The sequence below is a fragment of the Dermacentor albipictus genome, chromosome 1, assembly GCF_038994185.2.
Source record: "Dermacentor albipictus isolate Rhodes 1998 colony chromosome 1, USDA_Dalb.pri_finalv2, whole genome shotgun sequence".
Lineage (NCBI taxonomy): Eukaryota > Metazoa > Arthropoda > Arachnida > Ixodida > Ixodidae > Dermacentor > Dermacentor albipictus.
In genome coordinates this window covers 447,599,854-447,617,360 of record NC_091821.1, presented here as the reverse complement: position 1 = coordinate 447,617,360, position 17,507 = coordinate 447,599,854, and the positions used below count along the sequence as shown (strand labels likewise).

General features: G+C 48.0%; 2 protein-coding genes across 6 annotated transcripts in view; both read right to left on the bottom strand.

The window, feature by feature from the left end:
- The window catches only part of LOC135915367 (acetylcholinesterase-like), a 56,295-nt gene that overhangs the window by 17,982 nt on the left and 20,806 nt on the right, over positions 1-17,507 (bottom strand). The gene's annotated exons all lie outside the window — the stretch shown is intronic.
- Positions 1,971-4,419, bottom strand: LOC135915366 (putative nuclease HARBI1). Its single transcript, XM_065448398.1, has 3 exons — positions 3,883-4,419; positions 3,668-3,809; positions 1,971-3,187 (listed from the first exon to the last, which is right to left on the bottom strand). The coding sequence occupies exons 1-3, from the start codon at positions 4,417-4,419 to the stop codon at positions 2,694-2,696; spliced, it is 1,173 nt and encodes a 390-aa protein (XP_065304470.1). The 3' UTR covers positions 1,971-2,693.

Genomic DNA, 17,507 nt, shown 5'->3' with positions numbered 1-17,507 from the left:
AGGTGTGGGGTTTGCGGGAGGCCACTGGCCTTATCGCGACCGTGCCGTGCCAGCTCCTGGCTGCCCTGGTGCATGGTCTTTGCGAGCCGCCTCAGCCATGAGGGACAGTTCTTTTTCCCCCCACTCCCCATATCATCCTTTAGTGCGAACAGGTACAAGTGTTGTCTATCTTTCCGTTCAAATCACTGCTGCAGCATTTGGTGGTGGTTACCCATATGTCCTCACAAGCTGTTGTGACGAGTTGTAGCCAGCCTTTTGAAATGATGTGCAGGTCATGCGTGACCATGGCAGCGAAAGCTGATAGTGCTGTGATGTCACTTGAAACACGAATGCCCATTTTTTTTGGTATGTAGCACTAAAGGATGATATGATCGTTTTCCGTACATTTTTGTCCCCATGTCATATTTTTCACGCAAGTTCATTTTTTCCTGTGTATTTTTACTCGCAGTGCAAGTTTCCCAGTGAACCATTATCAATTATGTTGAGTTCTTTAAATATTTTTGTTAGGTGTTGTTTACTTTCCTTCTGCTGTTTCTGCGATGTTTCAATGTGCACTGTTTTTCCAAGGAAGATATACGCTATGCATTCACTTTTATGTCAACTTCAACATTGTCTCGCACACTATGGGTGCATTTAACTAGAATGCTGTGATAATGGGAATTGAAATCTCTTTCTTGAATTTTCATGCCATATGTATGTCATGTTTGCAATGTCGAACCTTTCGTGCCTACGGAAGGCAAGGGGACGAATTGGAATTTTTTTTAACCCCAAGCGCCTGTTACTTGTGATAGCCATTGTGATATTTCAGGTGTCCTTATCTATGATAGCGACACAATCTAGTCCCCATTGTAGTTGAGAACAGTTTGTGATATACGTAATGTAGCCATCGATGTGGCCACTATTTTGACATTCACTGACAGGCTGCCCTGGCAGCCATTGTTATATGAAAAGACTGTTGAAGTGCCAAGCATTTTGTCACTTCTGTCGTTCTTTAAAAGCATGCGACTGCTGTTTTATCATCATCATCATTAGCCTATCCATGTCCACTGCAGGACCAAGGCCTCTCCCTGCGATCTCCAATTACCCCTGTCCTCTGCCAACCGATTCTAACTAGCACCAGAAAATTTCCTAATTTCGTCGCACCATCTAGTCTTCTGCCATCCTCTACTGCGCTTCCCTTCTTTGGTATCCATTCTGTCACCCTAATGGTCCAACGATTATCTAGTCTGCGCATTACATGACCTGCCCAGCGCCATTTTTTTCTCTTAAATGTCTATTATAACATTGTCTATACCCATTTGCTTTCTCTCTGTCTCTCAAAGTTATGCCTAGCATTCTTCGTTTCATAGCTCTTTGCACGGTCCTTAAGTTGTTCTCAAGCTTCTTTGTCAGCCTCCAAGTCTCTGCTCCGTATGTCAGCACAGGTAAAATGCACTGATTGTATACTTTCCTTTTCAATGATAACGGTAAGCTCCCAGTCAGGAGCTCATGATGTCTGCCGTATGCGATCCTAGCCATTCGTGAATTTCCTTCTCATGATCAGGGTTCCCTGTGATTAGTTGACCTAGGTAAACACACTCCTGCACAGACTCTATAGGCTGACTTGCAATCTTGAACTCTTGTTCCCTTGCCAGGTTATGTATCATCTTTGTCTTCTGCACATTAATCTTTATATACTGATCTTATTATGGCACTAGTCATTGAAAATAAAGTCTATTTTGTGCTACAGACATGTTGACTACATAACAAACACATCTTTCTTGCTGTGAAGTTGCTGGATAAAGATGAATGGTTGTGCATGAGCTTAAAAAACATCATTATGCTCGTATCATATTTATGTGAGTTAATATCTGCCAACGGACCATTGGTAGTGTACTGGATCCGATGTAGTGAATATCACACTGCTATTTTGTTGCCACGAAGTCATGCTCTGTGTACTTGTCTGTCATTTGCTTTTATGAAAGATGGCATTGTAGATGTATCACATTCTTTTATTTACACTGCAGATATAAATAAAGAATTTCAACTATGCAACTGGCACTTGAAATGAATATTTACAATTCGCGTTCCTTCAATTTCAGAACTATTTACATATGTACACACTCCCAAGGGAGAATAACGCGCTTGACATGCCAGGCGACCGTTTTCGGCATAACTTGGCCTTATGTCAAGGAACTGTGCAGTGGCTGTGCGGCAAAACAGCACAGGGCCTACAAACTGCGTGAGAACAGTACACATGGTGGAGCGAGAAGTGTTGTGCTTGGCAGCAGCCCAGATAGGAAGCTAGGAGACGAAGACCAATATCCTCCCATGCACAGTGCAGATGGCGGTGACAGTGTCTGTGATGACAGAAGTAACAGCAGCAGCAGCAGCAAATCATTTGGCAAACCCCAGCTGCCCAAAGAAGTGGCTACAACATTCTGCTGATAACACAAAGTGTTCTATCCACAGGTACTAAATGAAAGGCGCTCATGTAGTGTCACAGTGGAATGATGCAATCATCTCCGGTAGTCACAGCTCACTGGCACAGGATACATGAAAACGCTGGTTGTGATTGAGCAGATGAGATAAATAAAAAAACAGCACGCTATCCACTAAGTGGGCACATTTCTTCACACTGGTTCCTGCTCTTTATTAGGCGTATAAACAGCAGTGATAAACATCTGCCTGCAGTGGTGTCAGGCATATGTTTATCACTGCTGTCGGCGCTGCTGTCGACGCAGCCGCCTTCGCACCCTTTGAAGGTAGTGCTGGTGCTGCTGCCGTGTCGTGCCAAATGATCTGATAACATTTTCCCGGGCAGCACAGCCTTTCAGATACATTTTACGCGAGGTCCTCACTTGGGGAACTCTCTGTGAGAAGGGGCTGCCATTTTCGTCGTCACTGCTGCTGCTGCTGTTGCTGCTGTCATCACTGACATCATCAAACACGTCGTCACCTTCATCAAGGCACAAGTTGTGCAACACTGCACAAGCTGCAATGATGTTGGCAGCACGGTCTGGTTTGTAGTGGAGGACGCGGTACCGCTGAAGGCAGCGGAAGCGGCTCTTCAGAAGCCCAATGCACCGCTCCACTACGGACCGCATGGTGGCGTGTGCAGTGTTGTACCTGCCTTCTGCTGTGTGCATGGGAGGGCGGCCTGGGACCGGAGTCAGCAGCCATGGTTCCAGGGGGTAGTTGCTGTCACCTGCGTGATCATAAAAAATGGTATTAAATGATCTGCACAAAGTTGAGTAAGCGATGCCTCGGTCATGTAACATACACCTACTACAGAGAGGCTGCAATAAAGGAATGTACAGGCTGAGCACCTGACGCAGCTGTAATCACAGATAACGGTAGCTGGGACATAGTAGCATCCCTATTTACAGCAAGACAGCTCTTAATGCGAGTTGTGTGGTTTTTATTCATAAATGAATATCAGTGTAAAAAAGAACGTGACAACACACGTGCACTGTGCACACATATTAAAAATTAGCCTAAAGTACACCGCAGGTGTGTTGTCACTTTGTTTCGCGCAGATACAATTGAAAAATTTTCTACATCTCGCCTATACTTAATAACCAACTATAACATAAGCGGTACGGGCTTCAATATTCTCTTACGGCGCGAGCACACATTACTGCATGCTGCCAGAATTACAACTGTATAAATTTTCCCCGGTGCTCACCGAGGAGGTGCTCGCCGGCCTTGGCAATATGTCCATCCTGGAACCGACGACGCAACCACGTGGTGCTCCAGATGTAGGCGTCGTGGTCTGACCCCGGTCGCATAGGGTCGATGGCGAGAATCCGCATGCCTGCGTCGCAGATCTGACGAGAGCGCGCACAGCATAAGCCACGCGTTGCGATGACGGGCCAATTCGACAAAAATTAAGATACTTACGAACATTGTGTTGAGGGCGTAGTAGCCCTTGCGGCACATGAATGCCGCCTTCTGCTCGCCCTTCGGTGCGATGATGGCGACAAGGCTGCCGTCCACGCATCCGATAACGCCGGGAATGGCGCCGCGTCCAAGGAACCCTTCCTTCACGGCCGCCTTCTCCTCCGACCGCCTCGGGAAGTGGACCCACTTGTTGCGGGTCCCGGCGTGGACGATTGCCTCCGCCACGCGTCGCACACACTTCCTGACCCCAGGCTGGGTCACGCCGATCGTCTCCTCGCTCCCTACCGAAGCATCATAGCTGCCCGTCGCGAAGAACCGCAACGCACACAACACTTGTCGCTCCACCGACAGCGCTGTTGATGTCACGCCTCCGAGTTCCTCCGCCACTTCGTCGCACAGCCGCCACACAGTTTCTTTCTTCAGGCGAAAGTGTCGCCGAAACAGGTCATCTGGCATGTCAAACGCATCCTCGGGCTCCCTCCTCCTGAGCCCGAGCTCACGAGCCGCCGCCGCCAACGCTATCAAGAAGACAGCCATTTTCAATTACAAACAAACGGCGGGGAAATTCCCAGGGTTGCCAGATCGCTCCAACCACAGGTAGCCAAATTGGCCTCCGCAGTACCCCAAATGTAGCCAAAAGCGAAACTTTTGAGTAGCCCAAAAGTGGCCAAAAAGCTTTGCCTTTTTCTGAAGTCATTTCTTAAGCATATTGAAATAATTTTCGGCAAGAATACCTCCATACTAGTTTTTCCACGCACGACCACTGATGACATCCTCGCGCATCGTCACGGATGCCATGCGGCACGGAAAACAGATGTTGCACAAGCGCAAGACGTGCAGAAATGCTGGCATGCAGGTAAATTCACGATAAGGCAAATGCAGTCTTCATTGCAAGTGCACTGTTTTATTTTTCCCAGAGGACCAAAATTTCACGAAAAGAACGACACACAAATACCACCGCGCACTAAACACAAACTCAAACTCAAACTTACGCACTCCATGCACATTAGTCTGACATAGCATAACGTCTACACCGCGTCTGCACCTTTGCATTCGTTTCGAGTGTTTCGCTGGGCCTGCACCTCCGGAATCGAGCTGCACAGTTTCTGAACTTCTCGTGAACCGCCGTGAACTGGTTCACAGTGGTGCAGGCGAATCGAACAGACCCATGTGCGAAGCCTAGTCAGGCTTTTTCTGTAAAATGCACCCGAGCATCGTTGTTGGGTTCTTCTCTCAGCGTCTGCTTCGTCGCTGTTTCATGGTAAGGCCACAGCAAGTTCTTTTGCGCGTTGTTAACGACTTATATTCTCTTCGCATTTCGTTATGTCACTATTAGCCGCACGAACGAGTGACGGCGGCCTTGCAGCCATGAACATCGTCATCATCATCATCAGCCTGGTTACGCCCACTGCGGGGCAAAGGCCTCTCCCATACTTCTCCAACAACCCCGGTCATGTACGAATTGTGGCCATGCCGTGCCTGCAAACTTCTTAATCTCATCCGCCCACCTAACTTTCTGCCGCCCCCTGCTACGCTTCCCTTCCCTTGGGATCCAGTCCGTAACCCTGAATGACCATCGGTTATCTTCCCTCCTCATTACATGTCCTGCCCATGCCCATTTCTTTTTCTTGATTTCAACTAAGATGTCATTAACTCGTGTTTGTTCCCTCACCCAATCTGCTCTTTTCTTATCCCTTAACGTTACACCTATCATTCTTCTTTCCATAGCTCGTTGCGTCGTCCTCAATTTGAGTAGAACCCTTTTCGTAAGCCTCCAGGTTTCTGCCCCGTAGGTGAGTACTGGTAAGACACAGCTGTTATATACTTTTCTTTTGAGGGATAATGGCAACCTGCTGTTCATGATCTGAGAATGCCTGCCAAACGCACCCCAGCCCATTCTTATTCTTCTGATTATTTCCGTCTCATGATCCGGATCCGCCGTCACTACCTGCCCTAAGTAGATGTATTCCCTTACGACTTCCAGGGCCTCGCTGCCTATTGTAAATTGCTGTTCTCTTCCGAGGCTGTTAAACATTACTTTAGTTTTCTGCAGATTAATCTTTAGACCAACTCTTCTGCTTTGCCTCTCCAGGTCAGTGAGCATGCATTGCAATTGGTCCTCTGAGTTACTAAGCAAGGCAATATCATAAGCGAATCGCAAGTTACTAAGGTATTCTCCATTAACTTTTGGTAGTGACTACAGTGACGGGGCCCGGCACATTAACATCTGCACTACAGTGACGGGGCCCGGTACTTCAACATCCACACTACGGTGACGGGGCCCGTCGCTTTAACAACAACACTACACCGACGGGGCCATAACTATAAAGATGTCGGTATTGGGGGCGAGGACCATAGAGTTTCCTACAAAATTCTTGTAGGAAACTCTATGGCGAGGACGACTTACGGAGTCGTCATCTGTCGGAAGCGCCTCACATGCGTCGGCGTTAAATAAAGGCTAAATAAACATACTACGCGGCAGCCCTCCTGAACAATGTTGCAAGTACTCTCGAAATGGCAGTATTTTACCTTTAAAATAATCATGTTGGACAAACAGAAAGCACAGAATGGTTTACAAACGCTATCTCTTTGCCTACTACGTACAGTAAGCTGGGACACTGAGAGCGGTCGCCGCAAGCGATTCCACCGAACCGGTTTGCGTGAAACGTAAGCAATCGCTGAGAAAACTATGTCGAATATGTTCTTATAGTGAGATGGCTGTCTGTGTAACTAAATATAGCATAACAGAATGAAGCTGCAATGCAGAGATCGCACGGGTTCGCGGTGGCCGACTTCGCGTCTGCATGCATGTCGATCGCTTTCGCTCCGAGCACATTTTCGCACCGTGCCGTGAGCTTTATGCCGCAGCATATGAACATTTGACAGCACGCAAGCAACCATTGCTGCATGGACACTATCGGAGCTGTTCAAAAATAATTTCGTTATAGCTAGGGTCTTCGACGCCTACAGCGACTTGTGATATGTTCCGTCGCGATGATTCAGTCTTAATTTTCTTTTTCTTTTCTTCTAATGTCTTGGAAGCTTCAATATCATTATTTCTCAAATTTCATCGAACTGCATGTTTATCGGTCTTGTAAGCGATCAATTACCCGCTGCTTCTTTTTCCTAATTCAGTAGAATATTCATTGTCTGGTGCTACACAAGCAGGAACATGTGCCGTGCCTTTTTTAATGTGTTTTTACCGTTCCCCTTCCATTAGGGTGAACTTTCTTTCTTTATTATAATCATCATAGGTGTTACAGTGCATACGCAAAAGATTGTACATTCATGGGCAAGTACCCGTTGCGGTCGTTCGATCCGTATGTGTGCAATCAATGTATTCCATTACTGCACGGAAGTTGCTGACATCGTGAAAATTCACGTGGTGTTGTGGACAGTACTGGAATAAAATACCGTGGTCCGTGAAGCGCTTGGCATCCCCATAGGCGCCAGCACCGAGAAGCTCATGCAGCTGGGAGTTCACAACACCTTCGATGAGGTTGGGTCACAGAAGTTAGTCCAGGTTGTCAGGCTCGCTTCCTCGCCTGCGGGGAGGCGGATCCTGGAGGCGCTGGACTTTAACCCGTCAGGGAAAGGCGGTGGGTGCTCGACGCGTGGTCACGGGAGGCCGTCACGGTCTCGCCGTTCCCGCGCAACGTGCACGCGCAACGCAATGTAGGCACACGCCGGGCCCGAGCGGCCGCACTTCTCGGATCCGTCGCCGACGATCCACGATCGGTCGCGTTCGTCGACGTCGCCCAATACGGTTCGCCCGACCGGTTTGCGGCGGCCGTGGTGGATCTCAGGGGGCAACCTAACGCCGCGTCCGTGAGGGGGCAGGTGTCCGGATTGCGGAGATCCACTTGCACTTTAGAACACATGCTCTGGCGGTGTCCCTCGTTACGGGACCACGGTCATCTCACCACGGAAGAAGAGTGGGAGGAGGCGGTCAGGCACGGCCTGCCCGTCCCAACGTCGGAACGGCTCGCGGCGGCCCCCTTCCTCTTAAGGGGGGTTTCGGAGTCGCTCCTCAGGACCTTAATAAAGTTCACTGCCTGCCGTGAAGTGCTCGAAGTTGTTCGCATAGAATGTTTGAAAGAAGTGCGGCCATTGACGTCGCTACAGTGTTGATGTAAAGTGCCGGTCCTGTCTGTGGTCAAGGAGACGGGCCCCGTCACTGCAGGGCTGAGGTTAAAGCGCCGGGCCCCATCACTGTAGTGTATATGTTAAAGTGCCGGGCCCCGTCACTGTAGTGCATATGTTAAAGTACCGGGCCCCGTCACTGTAGTACAGATGTTAAAGTGCCGGGCCCCGTCACTGTAGTCACTACCTTAACTTTTATCCCCAATTCTTCCCAATCCAGGTCTCTGAATACCTCCTGTAAACACGCTGTGAATATCATTGGAGAAATCGTATCTCCCTGCCTGACGCCTTTCTTTATTGGGATTTTGTTGCTTGCTTTATTATTTTATCACTGTACGGAGACCCTCCTAAAAATTATATATATCCTCAATTATGTATGGCCACACTGCAGGTCATAAATACCAGGTTCTCTAGCCGAGTGCCATCCGTGCGGTATAACCGAGCTCTGATTGGTCCACCTTGACTGATCAAATAGGGCACCACTGTAGGTTAAATGAGGCGTACAACTCCTGCGGGACCCGCCGTGGTTGCTCAGTGGCTATGGTGTTTGGCTGTTGAGCACAAGGTCGCGGGATCGAATCCCGGCCACGGCGGCCGCATTTCGAAGGGGGCGAAATGCGAAAACACCCGTGTACTTCGAATTAGGTGCACGTTAAAGAACCCCAGGTGGTCGAAATTTTCGGAGTCCTCCACTACGGCGTGCCTCCTAATCAGAAAGTGGTTTTGTCACGTAAAACCCCATAATTTAATTTTTAATTTAACTCCTGCGGGGACGGTAGAGTATCCGTCTCCCATGCATGAGGACCGTGATTCAAATCCCGGTGCCGCGCAATTCTCCACGGGAAAATACAAAAAAAACCGTGTGTTGAGAAAATTGCACAAACAGGCCTGGAGTGCGGCTTGATCCCGGTGACCAGAACCGGTAACGCACTCCCTCACCAGAGCAGGATTGGCCACCCTGGTGCAGTACTTGGCCACAACCTCCTATATGAATGAAACAATCAAACCCCGGCCCTCAGTGCCCAGCAGCCGCGAAGCAACTGACCACGGCGGCGGTCAGATCTGTGACGCTGCAGAGGGTGCTAAGAATACCTGGCTCCGGACCGGCCGCCATTGGAATCTGAACCTGGCAACGTTTAATGTTAGAACGCTATCTAGTGAGGCGAGTCTAGCAGTGTTATTGGAGGAATTAGAGGGTAGTAAATGGGATATAATAGGGCTCAGTGAGGTTAGGAGTACAAAAGAAGCATATACAGTGCTAAAAAGCGGGCACGTACTGTGTTACCGGGGCTTAGCGGAGAGACGAGAACTAGGAGTCGGACTCCTGATTAATAAGGAAATAGCTGGTAACATACAGGAATTCTATAGCATTAACGAGAGGGTGTCAGGTCTTGTTGTGAAACTTAATAAGAGGTACAAATTGAAGGTGTTACAAGTCTATGCCCCTACATGCAGTCATGATGACCAGGAAGTCGAAAACTTTTATGAAGACGTGAAATCGGCGATGGGTAAAGTCAAAACAACATACACTATACTGATGGGCGACTTCAGTGCCAGGGTAGGCAAGAAGCAGGCTGGAGACAAGTCAATGGGGGAATATGGCATAGGCTCTAGGAATAGCAGAGGAGAGTTATTAGTAGAGTTTGCAGAACAGAATAATATGCGGATAATGAATACCTTTTTCCGCAAGCGGGTTAGTCGAAAGTGGACGTGGTGAATGGTGAGACTAGAAATGAAATCGACTTCATACTCTGCGCGAACCCTGGCATCATACAAGATGTAGACGTGCTCGGCAAGCTACGCTGCAGTGAGAACTCGTATTAGCCTAGACTTGAGGAGGGAACGGAAGAAACTGGTACACAAGAAGCCAATCAATGAGTTAGCGGTAAGAGGGAAACTAGAGGAATTCCGGATCAAGCTACAGAACAGGTATTCGGCTTTAACTCCGGAAGAGGACCTCAGTGTTGAAGCAATGAACGACAATCTCATGGGCATCATTAAGGAGTGCGCAATAGAAGTCGGTGGTAACGCCGTTAGACAGGAAACCAGTAAGCTATCGCAGGCGACGAAAGATCTGATCAAGAAACGCCAATGTATGAAAGCCTCTAACCCTACAGCTAGAATAGAAGTGGCAGAACTTTCTAAGTTAATCAACAAGCGTAAGACAGCGGACATCAGGAACTATAATATGGATATAATTGAACAGGCTCTCAGGAACGGAGGAAGCCTAAAAACAGTGAAGAAGGAACTAGGAATAGGCAAGAATCAGATGTGTGCGTTAAGAGACAAAGCCGGCAATATCGTTACTAATATGGATGAGATAGTTCAAGTGGCTGAGGAGTTCTATAGAGATTTATACAGTACCAGTGGCACCCACGACGATAGTGGAAGAGAGAATAGCATAGAGGAATTCGAAATCCCACAGGTAATGCCAGAAGTAAAGAAAGCCTTAGGAGCTATGCAAAGGGGGAAGGCAGCTGGGGAGGATCAGGTAACAGCAGATTTGTTGAAGGATGGTGGTCAGATTGCTCTAGAGAAACTGGCCACCCTGTATAGGCAATGCCTAATAACCTCGAGCGTACCGGAATCTTGGAAGAACGCTGAGATAATCCTAATCGATAAGAAAGGGGACACCAAAGACTTGAAAAATTATCGACCGATCAGCTTACTGTCCGTTGCCTCCAAAGTATTTACTAAGGTCATCGCAAATAGAATCAGGAACACCTTAGACTTCTGTCAACCAGAGGACCAGGCAGGATTCCGTAAAGGCTACTCAACAATAGACCATATTCACACTATAAATCAAGCGATAGAGAAATGTGCAGAATATGACCAACCCTTATATGTAGCTTTCATTGATTACGCGAAAGCGTTTGATTCAGTCGAAACCTCAGCAGTCATGGAGGCATTACGGAATCAGGGTGTAGATGAGCCATATGTAAAAATACTGGAAGATATCTATTGCGGCTCCACAGCCACCGTAGTCCTCCACAAAGAAAGCAACAAAATCCCTATAAAGAAAGGTGTCAGACAGGGAGATACGATCTCTCCAATGCTATTCACAGCATGTTTACAGGAGGTATTCAGAGGCCTGGAGTGGGAAGAATTGGGGATAAAAGTTGATGGAGAATACCTTAGCAACTTGCGATTCGCTGATGACATTGCCTTGTTTAGTAACTCAGGAGACCAATTGCAATGCATGCTCACTGACCTGGAGAGGCAAAGCCGAAGAGTGGGTCTAAAAATTAATCTTCAGAAAACTAAAGTAATGCTTAACAGTCTCGGGAGAGAACAGCAGTTTACGATAGGTAGCGAAGCACTGGAAGTGGTAAGGGAATACATCTACTTAGGGCAGGTAGTGACCACGGATCCGGATCATGAGACTGAAATAACCAGAAGAATAAGAATCGGCTGTGGTGCGTTTGGCAGGCATTCTCAAATCATGAACAGCAGGTTGCCACTATCCCTCAAAAGGAAAGTGTATAACAGCTGTGTGGTACCAGTACTCACATATGGGGCAGAAACCTGGAGGCTTACGAAAAGAGTTCTGCTGAAATTGAGGACGACGCAACGAGCTATGGAAAGAAGAATGATGGGTGTAACGTTAAGGGATAAGAAAAGAGCAGATTGGGTGAGGCAACAAACGCGGGTAAACGACATCTTAGTTGAAATCAAGAAAAAGAAATGGGCATGGGCCGGACATGTAATGAGGAGGGAAGATAACCGATGGTCACTAAGGGTTACGGACTGGATTCCAAGGGAGGGGAAGCGTAGCAGCGGGCGGCAGAAAGTTAGGTGGGCGGATGACATTAAGAAGTTTGCAGGCACGGCATGGCCACAATTAGTACATGACCGGTGTATTTGGAGAAGTATGGGAGAGGCCTTTGCTCTGCAGTGGCGTAACTAGGCTGATGATGATGATGTTGCTTGCTTTATGGAGGACTACGGTGGCTGTGGAGCCGCTATAGATATCTTTCAGTATTTTTACATACGGCTCGTCTACACCCCGATTCCGTAATGCCTCCATGACTGCTGAGGTTTCGACAGAATCAAACGCTTTCTCGTAATCAATGAAAGCTATATATAAGGGTTGGTTATATTCCGCACATTCCTCTATCACCTGATTGATAGTGTGAATATGATCTATTGTTGAGTAGCCTTTACGGAATCCTGCCTGGTCCTTTGCTTGACAGAAGTCTAAGGTGCTCCTGATTCTATTTGCGATTACCTTAGTAAATAGTTTGTACGCAACGGACAGTAAGCTGATCGGTCTATAATTTTTCAACTCTTTGGCGTCCCCTTTCTTATGGATTAGTATTATGTTAGCGTTCTTCCAAGATTCCGGTACGCTCGAGGTCATGAGGCATTGCGTATACAGGGTGGCCAGTTTCTCTAGAACAATCTATCCACCATCCTTCAACAAATATGCTGTTACCTGATCCTCCCCAGCTGCCTTCCCCCTTTGCATATCTCCCAAGGCTTTCTTTACTTCTTCCGGCGTTACCTTTGGGATTTCGAATTCGTGTAGACTATTTTCTCCTCCATTATCGTCGTGGGTGCCACTGGTACTGTATAAATCTCTATAGAACTCCTCAGCCACTTGAACTATCTCATCCATATTAGTAATGATATTGCTGGCTTTGTCTGTTAACGCATACATCTGATTCTTACCAATTCCTAGTTTCTTGTTCACTGTTTTTAGGCTTCCTCCGTTCCTGAGAGCATGTTCGATTCTATCCATATTATACTTCCTTATGTCAGCTGTCTTACGCTTGTTGATTAACTTCGAAAGTTCTGCCAGTTCTATTCTAGCTGTAGGGTTAGATGCTTTCAAACATTGGCGTTTCTTGATCAGATCTTTCGTCTCCTGCGATAGTTTGCTGGTATCCTGCCTAATGGAGTTACCACCGACTTCCATTGCACACTCCTTAATGATGCCCATGAGATTGTCGTTCATTGCTTCAACACTAAGGTCCTCTTCCAGAGTTAAAGCCGAATACCTGTTCTGTAGCTTGATCCGGAATTCCTCTAGTTACCCTCTTACCGCTAACTCATTGATCGGCTTCTTGTGTACCAGTTTCTTCCGTTCCCTCCTCAAGTCTAGGCTAATACGAGTTCTTACCATCCTATGGTCACTGCAGCGTACCTTGCCGAGCACGTCTACATCTTGTATGATGCCAGGGTTCGCGCAGAGTATGAAGTCGATTTCATTTCTAGTCTCACCATTCGGGCTCCTCCATGTCCACTTTCGACTAACCCGCTTGCGGAAAAAGGTATTCATTATCCGCATATTATTCTGTTCTGCAAACTCTACTAATAACTCTCCTCTGCTATTCCTAGAGCCTATGCCAAATTCCCCCACTGACTTGTCTCCATCCTGCTTCTTGCCTACCCTGGCATTGAAGTCGCCCATCAGTATAGTGTATGTTGTTTTGACTTTACCCATCGCCGATTCCACGTCTTCATAAAAGCTTTCGACTTCCTGGTCATCATGACTGCATGTAGGGGCATAGACTTGTACCACCTTCAATTTGTACCTCTTATTAAGTTTCACAACATGACCTGCCACCCTCTCGTTAATGCTATAGAATTCCTGTATGTTACCAGCTATTTCCTTATTAATCAGGAATCCGACTCCTAGTTCTCGTCTCTCCGCTAAGCCCCGGTAACACAGTACGTGCCCGCTTTTTAGCACTGTATATGCTTCTTTTGTCCTCCTAACCTCACTGAGCCCTATTATATCCCATTTACTACCCTCTAATTCCTCCAATAACACTGCTAGACTCGCCTGACTAGATAGCGTTCTAACGTTAAACGTTGCCAGGTTCAGATTCCAATGGCGGCCTGTTCGGAGCCAGGTATTCTTAGCACCCTCTGCTGTGCCGCAGGTCTGACCGCCGCCGTGGTCAGTTGCTTTGCAGCTGCTGGGGACTGAGGGCCGGGGTTTGATTGTTGTGTTCATATAGGAGGTTGTGGCCAAGTACTGCTCCAGGGTGGCCAATCCTGCTCTGGTGAGGGAGTGCGTTACCGGTTCTGCCATGAACAGCCAGCCATGAACAGCTGCTGCCCATTTGCTACGCTGACTTTCATTTCGTATTCTTTTTTTTTCATGCGCAGCAGTGAGCGGTGATGCTAGCGATGACAGCGATACGGCAGCGTCCGAGTTGCGAGGCACGTTCGATACAATGACGAAGTTAGAAGGTAAAAAAAATGGATTGTTAAGAAATGCGGCCTATGAACACATGCCGTTTGGGGGAGAGAGCTTTATGTTACGCGCAGCGACTGTTGAAAAAGTATGGTGCTCTACTTTTGCAAAAGAAATCTAGTTATTTCTAAAGCGGTACACGTGCAATATTTGCAGTATGGCAATAATGCACTATATCTCTCAACCTCTGTAGCAGGCTATGTGCGCTCGAGCTTTGGTAGCTGTTCTGCACTGGGCTGAAGGTACGTGTTTTCATGTTTTTATTGTGTGTGGAGTCGTTACGGTAGAAAGTTCCTTGTTTCTTGGCATTTGTAAGCATTGTATATATATATATATATATATATATATATATATATATATATATATATATATATATATATATATATATATATACATACAGTGGCGTTGCTAGGTCGTCTGGCACCCGGGGCCCTTAGCTCTTCTGTCACCCCCCCCCCCCCAGGTGTTGTCGAGGAAGGTGAGGATATCGACAATTTTTGGGAGTCTTCAGACGTATATGACACCCCCCCCCCCCCCCCCGGCTGGCCCCGTGCACCCGGGGCCCACGCCCCCCCCCCCCCCCCCCCTTGTTGCTACGCCTCTGTATATATATACGCATTACATGAAGGAACGCAGAATCTCCATTATAAAGCTTTGCAGGCTCCAGTGTTGCTTATACAAAGGAACGTAGGGTCTACATACAATAGCTTTGAAGCCTCCAGTATTGCTTACCTTCTATTTGTTATTTTACGTATTGCAGGAATCTCCACCATTTCCTCAAGATACACTGTGTAGCCAAAGGACATCATGCATACTCAAGGGCTAAATTCCAAGTATCAGAAGACGATTGCAAGGCTTCGAAGACAGCAGGTGAAGACCCCCAACACAAAGTGCTGAATTGCAGCTGTTTAATGACGGACTCACTGGCTTACACATTCGAGATGAGGATGTTGGTGCGTGCTCAGTTAGTTTTGCAGCCATTTTATTTCGGCACGCTACCATTCACATAATTTTGCTGCCTTAATTCACCCTCCTCCGCAGAAGTTCAAGGAAAAACGTCATATTTTTTTCCTTCTAAAACAATCCCATTTTGAGCAAATTAATTGCTGTCGCGCATGTGCAGTTTTTTTTCATTATCTGGATAGTTGCAACACGCATTCTATGTGTTTCGCTTGTGCAAAGATATTGCCATCACGCCATTAATTTCCGACTATTCTCCCTTACACCGGTGTCACACGACCACTTTCGATCGCGATCAAGTCCGATCCGCATTGAAATTAGCGACTGCTATTGGCTCCATCGCGCAGCTTGCGTAAAAGAACCAATCGCGACCGAGAAATTCAAATTGGATTGGGCTTTATCGCGTTTAAAAGTGCGCCGTGTGACACCCGTAGTACTTGCATTTCGCTGTTTCTTTCCGTTTTCATGTATCTGCCTCTTACAATCTTGCTGCAATAAATTGTTTGCTATTTTCGTGTTCTTGATTGTGTAGCAAGTTGATTTATATTTGAGGAACTCGGCACATTTATTTACGATACACCTTTTGTCGTTAGCTACCAGACGTACAATATTGTTACGTAAGAAGACGCAAATGAAAAGCTATATACAAGTATATTTACAACGTAATACTCCGCACTTGGCCAAGAGGCAACAGCCCGCGCTAGCCTCCAATCGTTGTCGTCGTCTTCGTACTGCTCGCCTCTTCGTCATCGGTAATACTATTCCGTAGCACTACCCCCGGCGGCAAAAGCGCCGTCCCGGAGCGACTAAAGGCCGGACTTGGAAACAGTGTAGTAGGCCTTGAGCCTACTGACGTGCACAACATCACTAGGTGCCACAGTAGATGACGAGGTTGAGCTTACAGGGGCAATTTCGTACGTCACAGGCGTCACCTGGCGCAGCACGCGGTAGGGCCCGGTGTATCGCGAAAGGAGCTTCTCTGAAAGTCCGACGTGACGGGAGGGCGACCAGAGGAGCACGAGCGCACCAGGCGAAAACTGTACGTCACGGTGGCGGGCGTTGTACTGACGCTGCTGAGTGGTTTGCGAGTCCGTCAGTCGAGCACGGGCAAGCTGGCGTGCATGGTCGGCGAGAGCGATGGCGTCGCGCACATACTCGCTTGTTGAGATCGAAGCAGGAGGAAGTGCCGTGTCAAGGGGCAAGGTCGGTTCGCGACCGTAGAGCAGATAAAAGGGAGAAAATCCGGCGGTGTCGTGCCGGGAAGAATTATAAGCGAATGTGACGTAAGGAAGGGCAATGTCCCAGTCGCGGTGGTCCTTGGAAACGTACTTTGACAGCATATCGGTAAGAGTACGGTTTAACCGCTCTGTCAGGCCATTGGTTTGAGGATGGTATGAGGTAGTCAGCCTGTGTTGAGTGGAGCAGGAACGTACAATGTCGGCGATAACTTTCGAGAGGAAGTTACGACCACGGTCAGTGAGCAGCTGTCGCGGGGCGCCATGAAGTAAGATAATGTCACGCAAGAGAAAGTCCGCGACGTCAGTGGCGCAACTGGTAGGGAGAGCCCGCGTGATAGCGTAGCGGGTGGCGTAATCAGTTGCGACGGCTACCCATTTGTTCCCAGAGGATGACGTGGGAAACGGACCGAGGAGGTCTAATCCAACACGAAAGAACGGTTCCACAGGGACAGTGATCGGCTGGAGATGACCGGCAGGTAGCACCTGAGGTGTTTTCCGACGCTGGCAGGTATCGCAGGCAGCAACATACTGTCGGACGGAGCGAGCGAGACCAGGCCAATAGAAGCGGCGGCGGACGCGGTCGTACGTGCGGGTTACGCCAAGATGTCCTGCAGTAGGTGCGTCATGCATCTCAAAGAGCACAGTCTGTCGTAGATGTTTTGGCACGACAAGAAGATCAGATCCGTCAGGAAGGAAGTTCCTTCGGTACAGAATGCCGCCCTGGAGGACATATCGGCGAACGGATGCGTCGGTAGGTGTAGAGCGCAGACGCTCGATGAGTACTCGCAGCGATAGGTCTCGGTACTGCTCATCGGCGATGTTAGCGAAGGCAGACACAGAGAAAATGCCGTCGGCGGTACTAGTGTCGGCGTCGTCAGGCTCGTCTACCGGGCAGCGAGACAGGCAGTCAGCGTCCTTGTGTAGTCGGCCAGATTTGTAGGTGACAGAGAACGAATATTCTTGGAGGCGTAAGGCCCAGCGACCAAGTCTTCCTGAAGGGTCTTTCAATGAGCATAACCAACAAAGCGCGTGATGGTCTGTGATAACGGAAAAGGGTCGGCCATATAAGTATGGGCGGA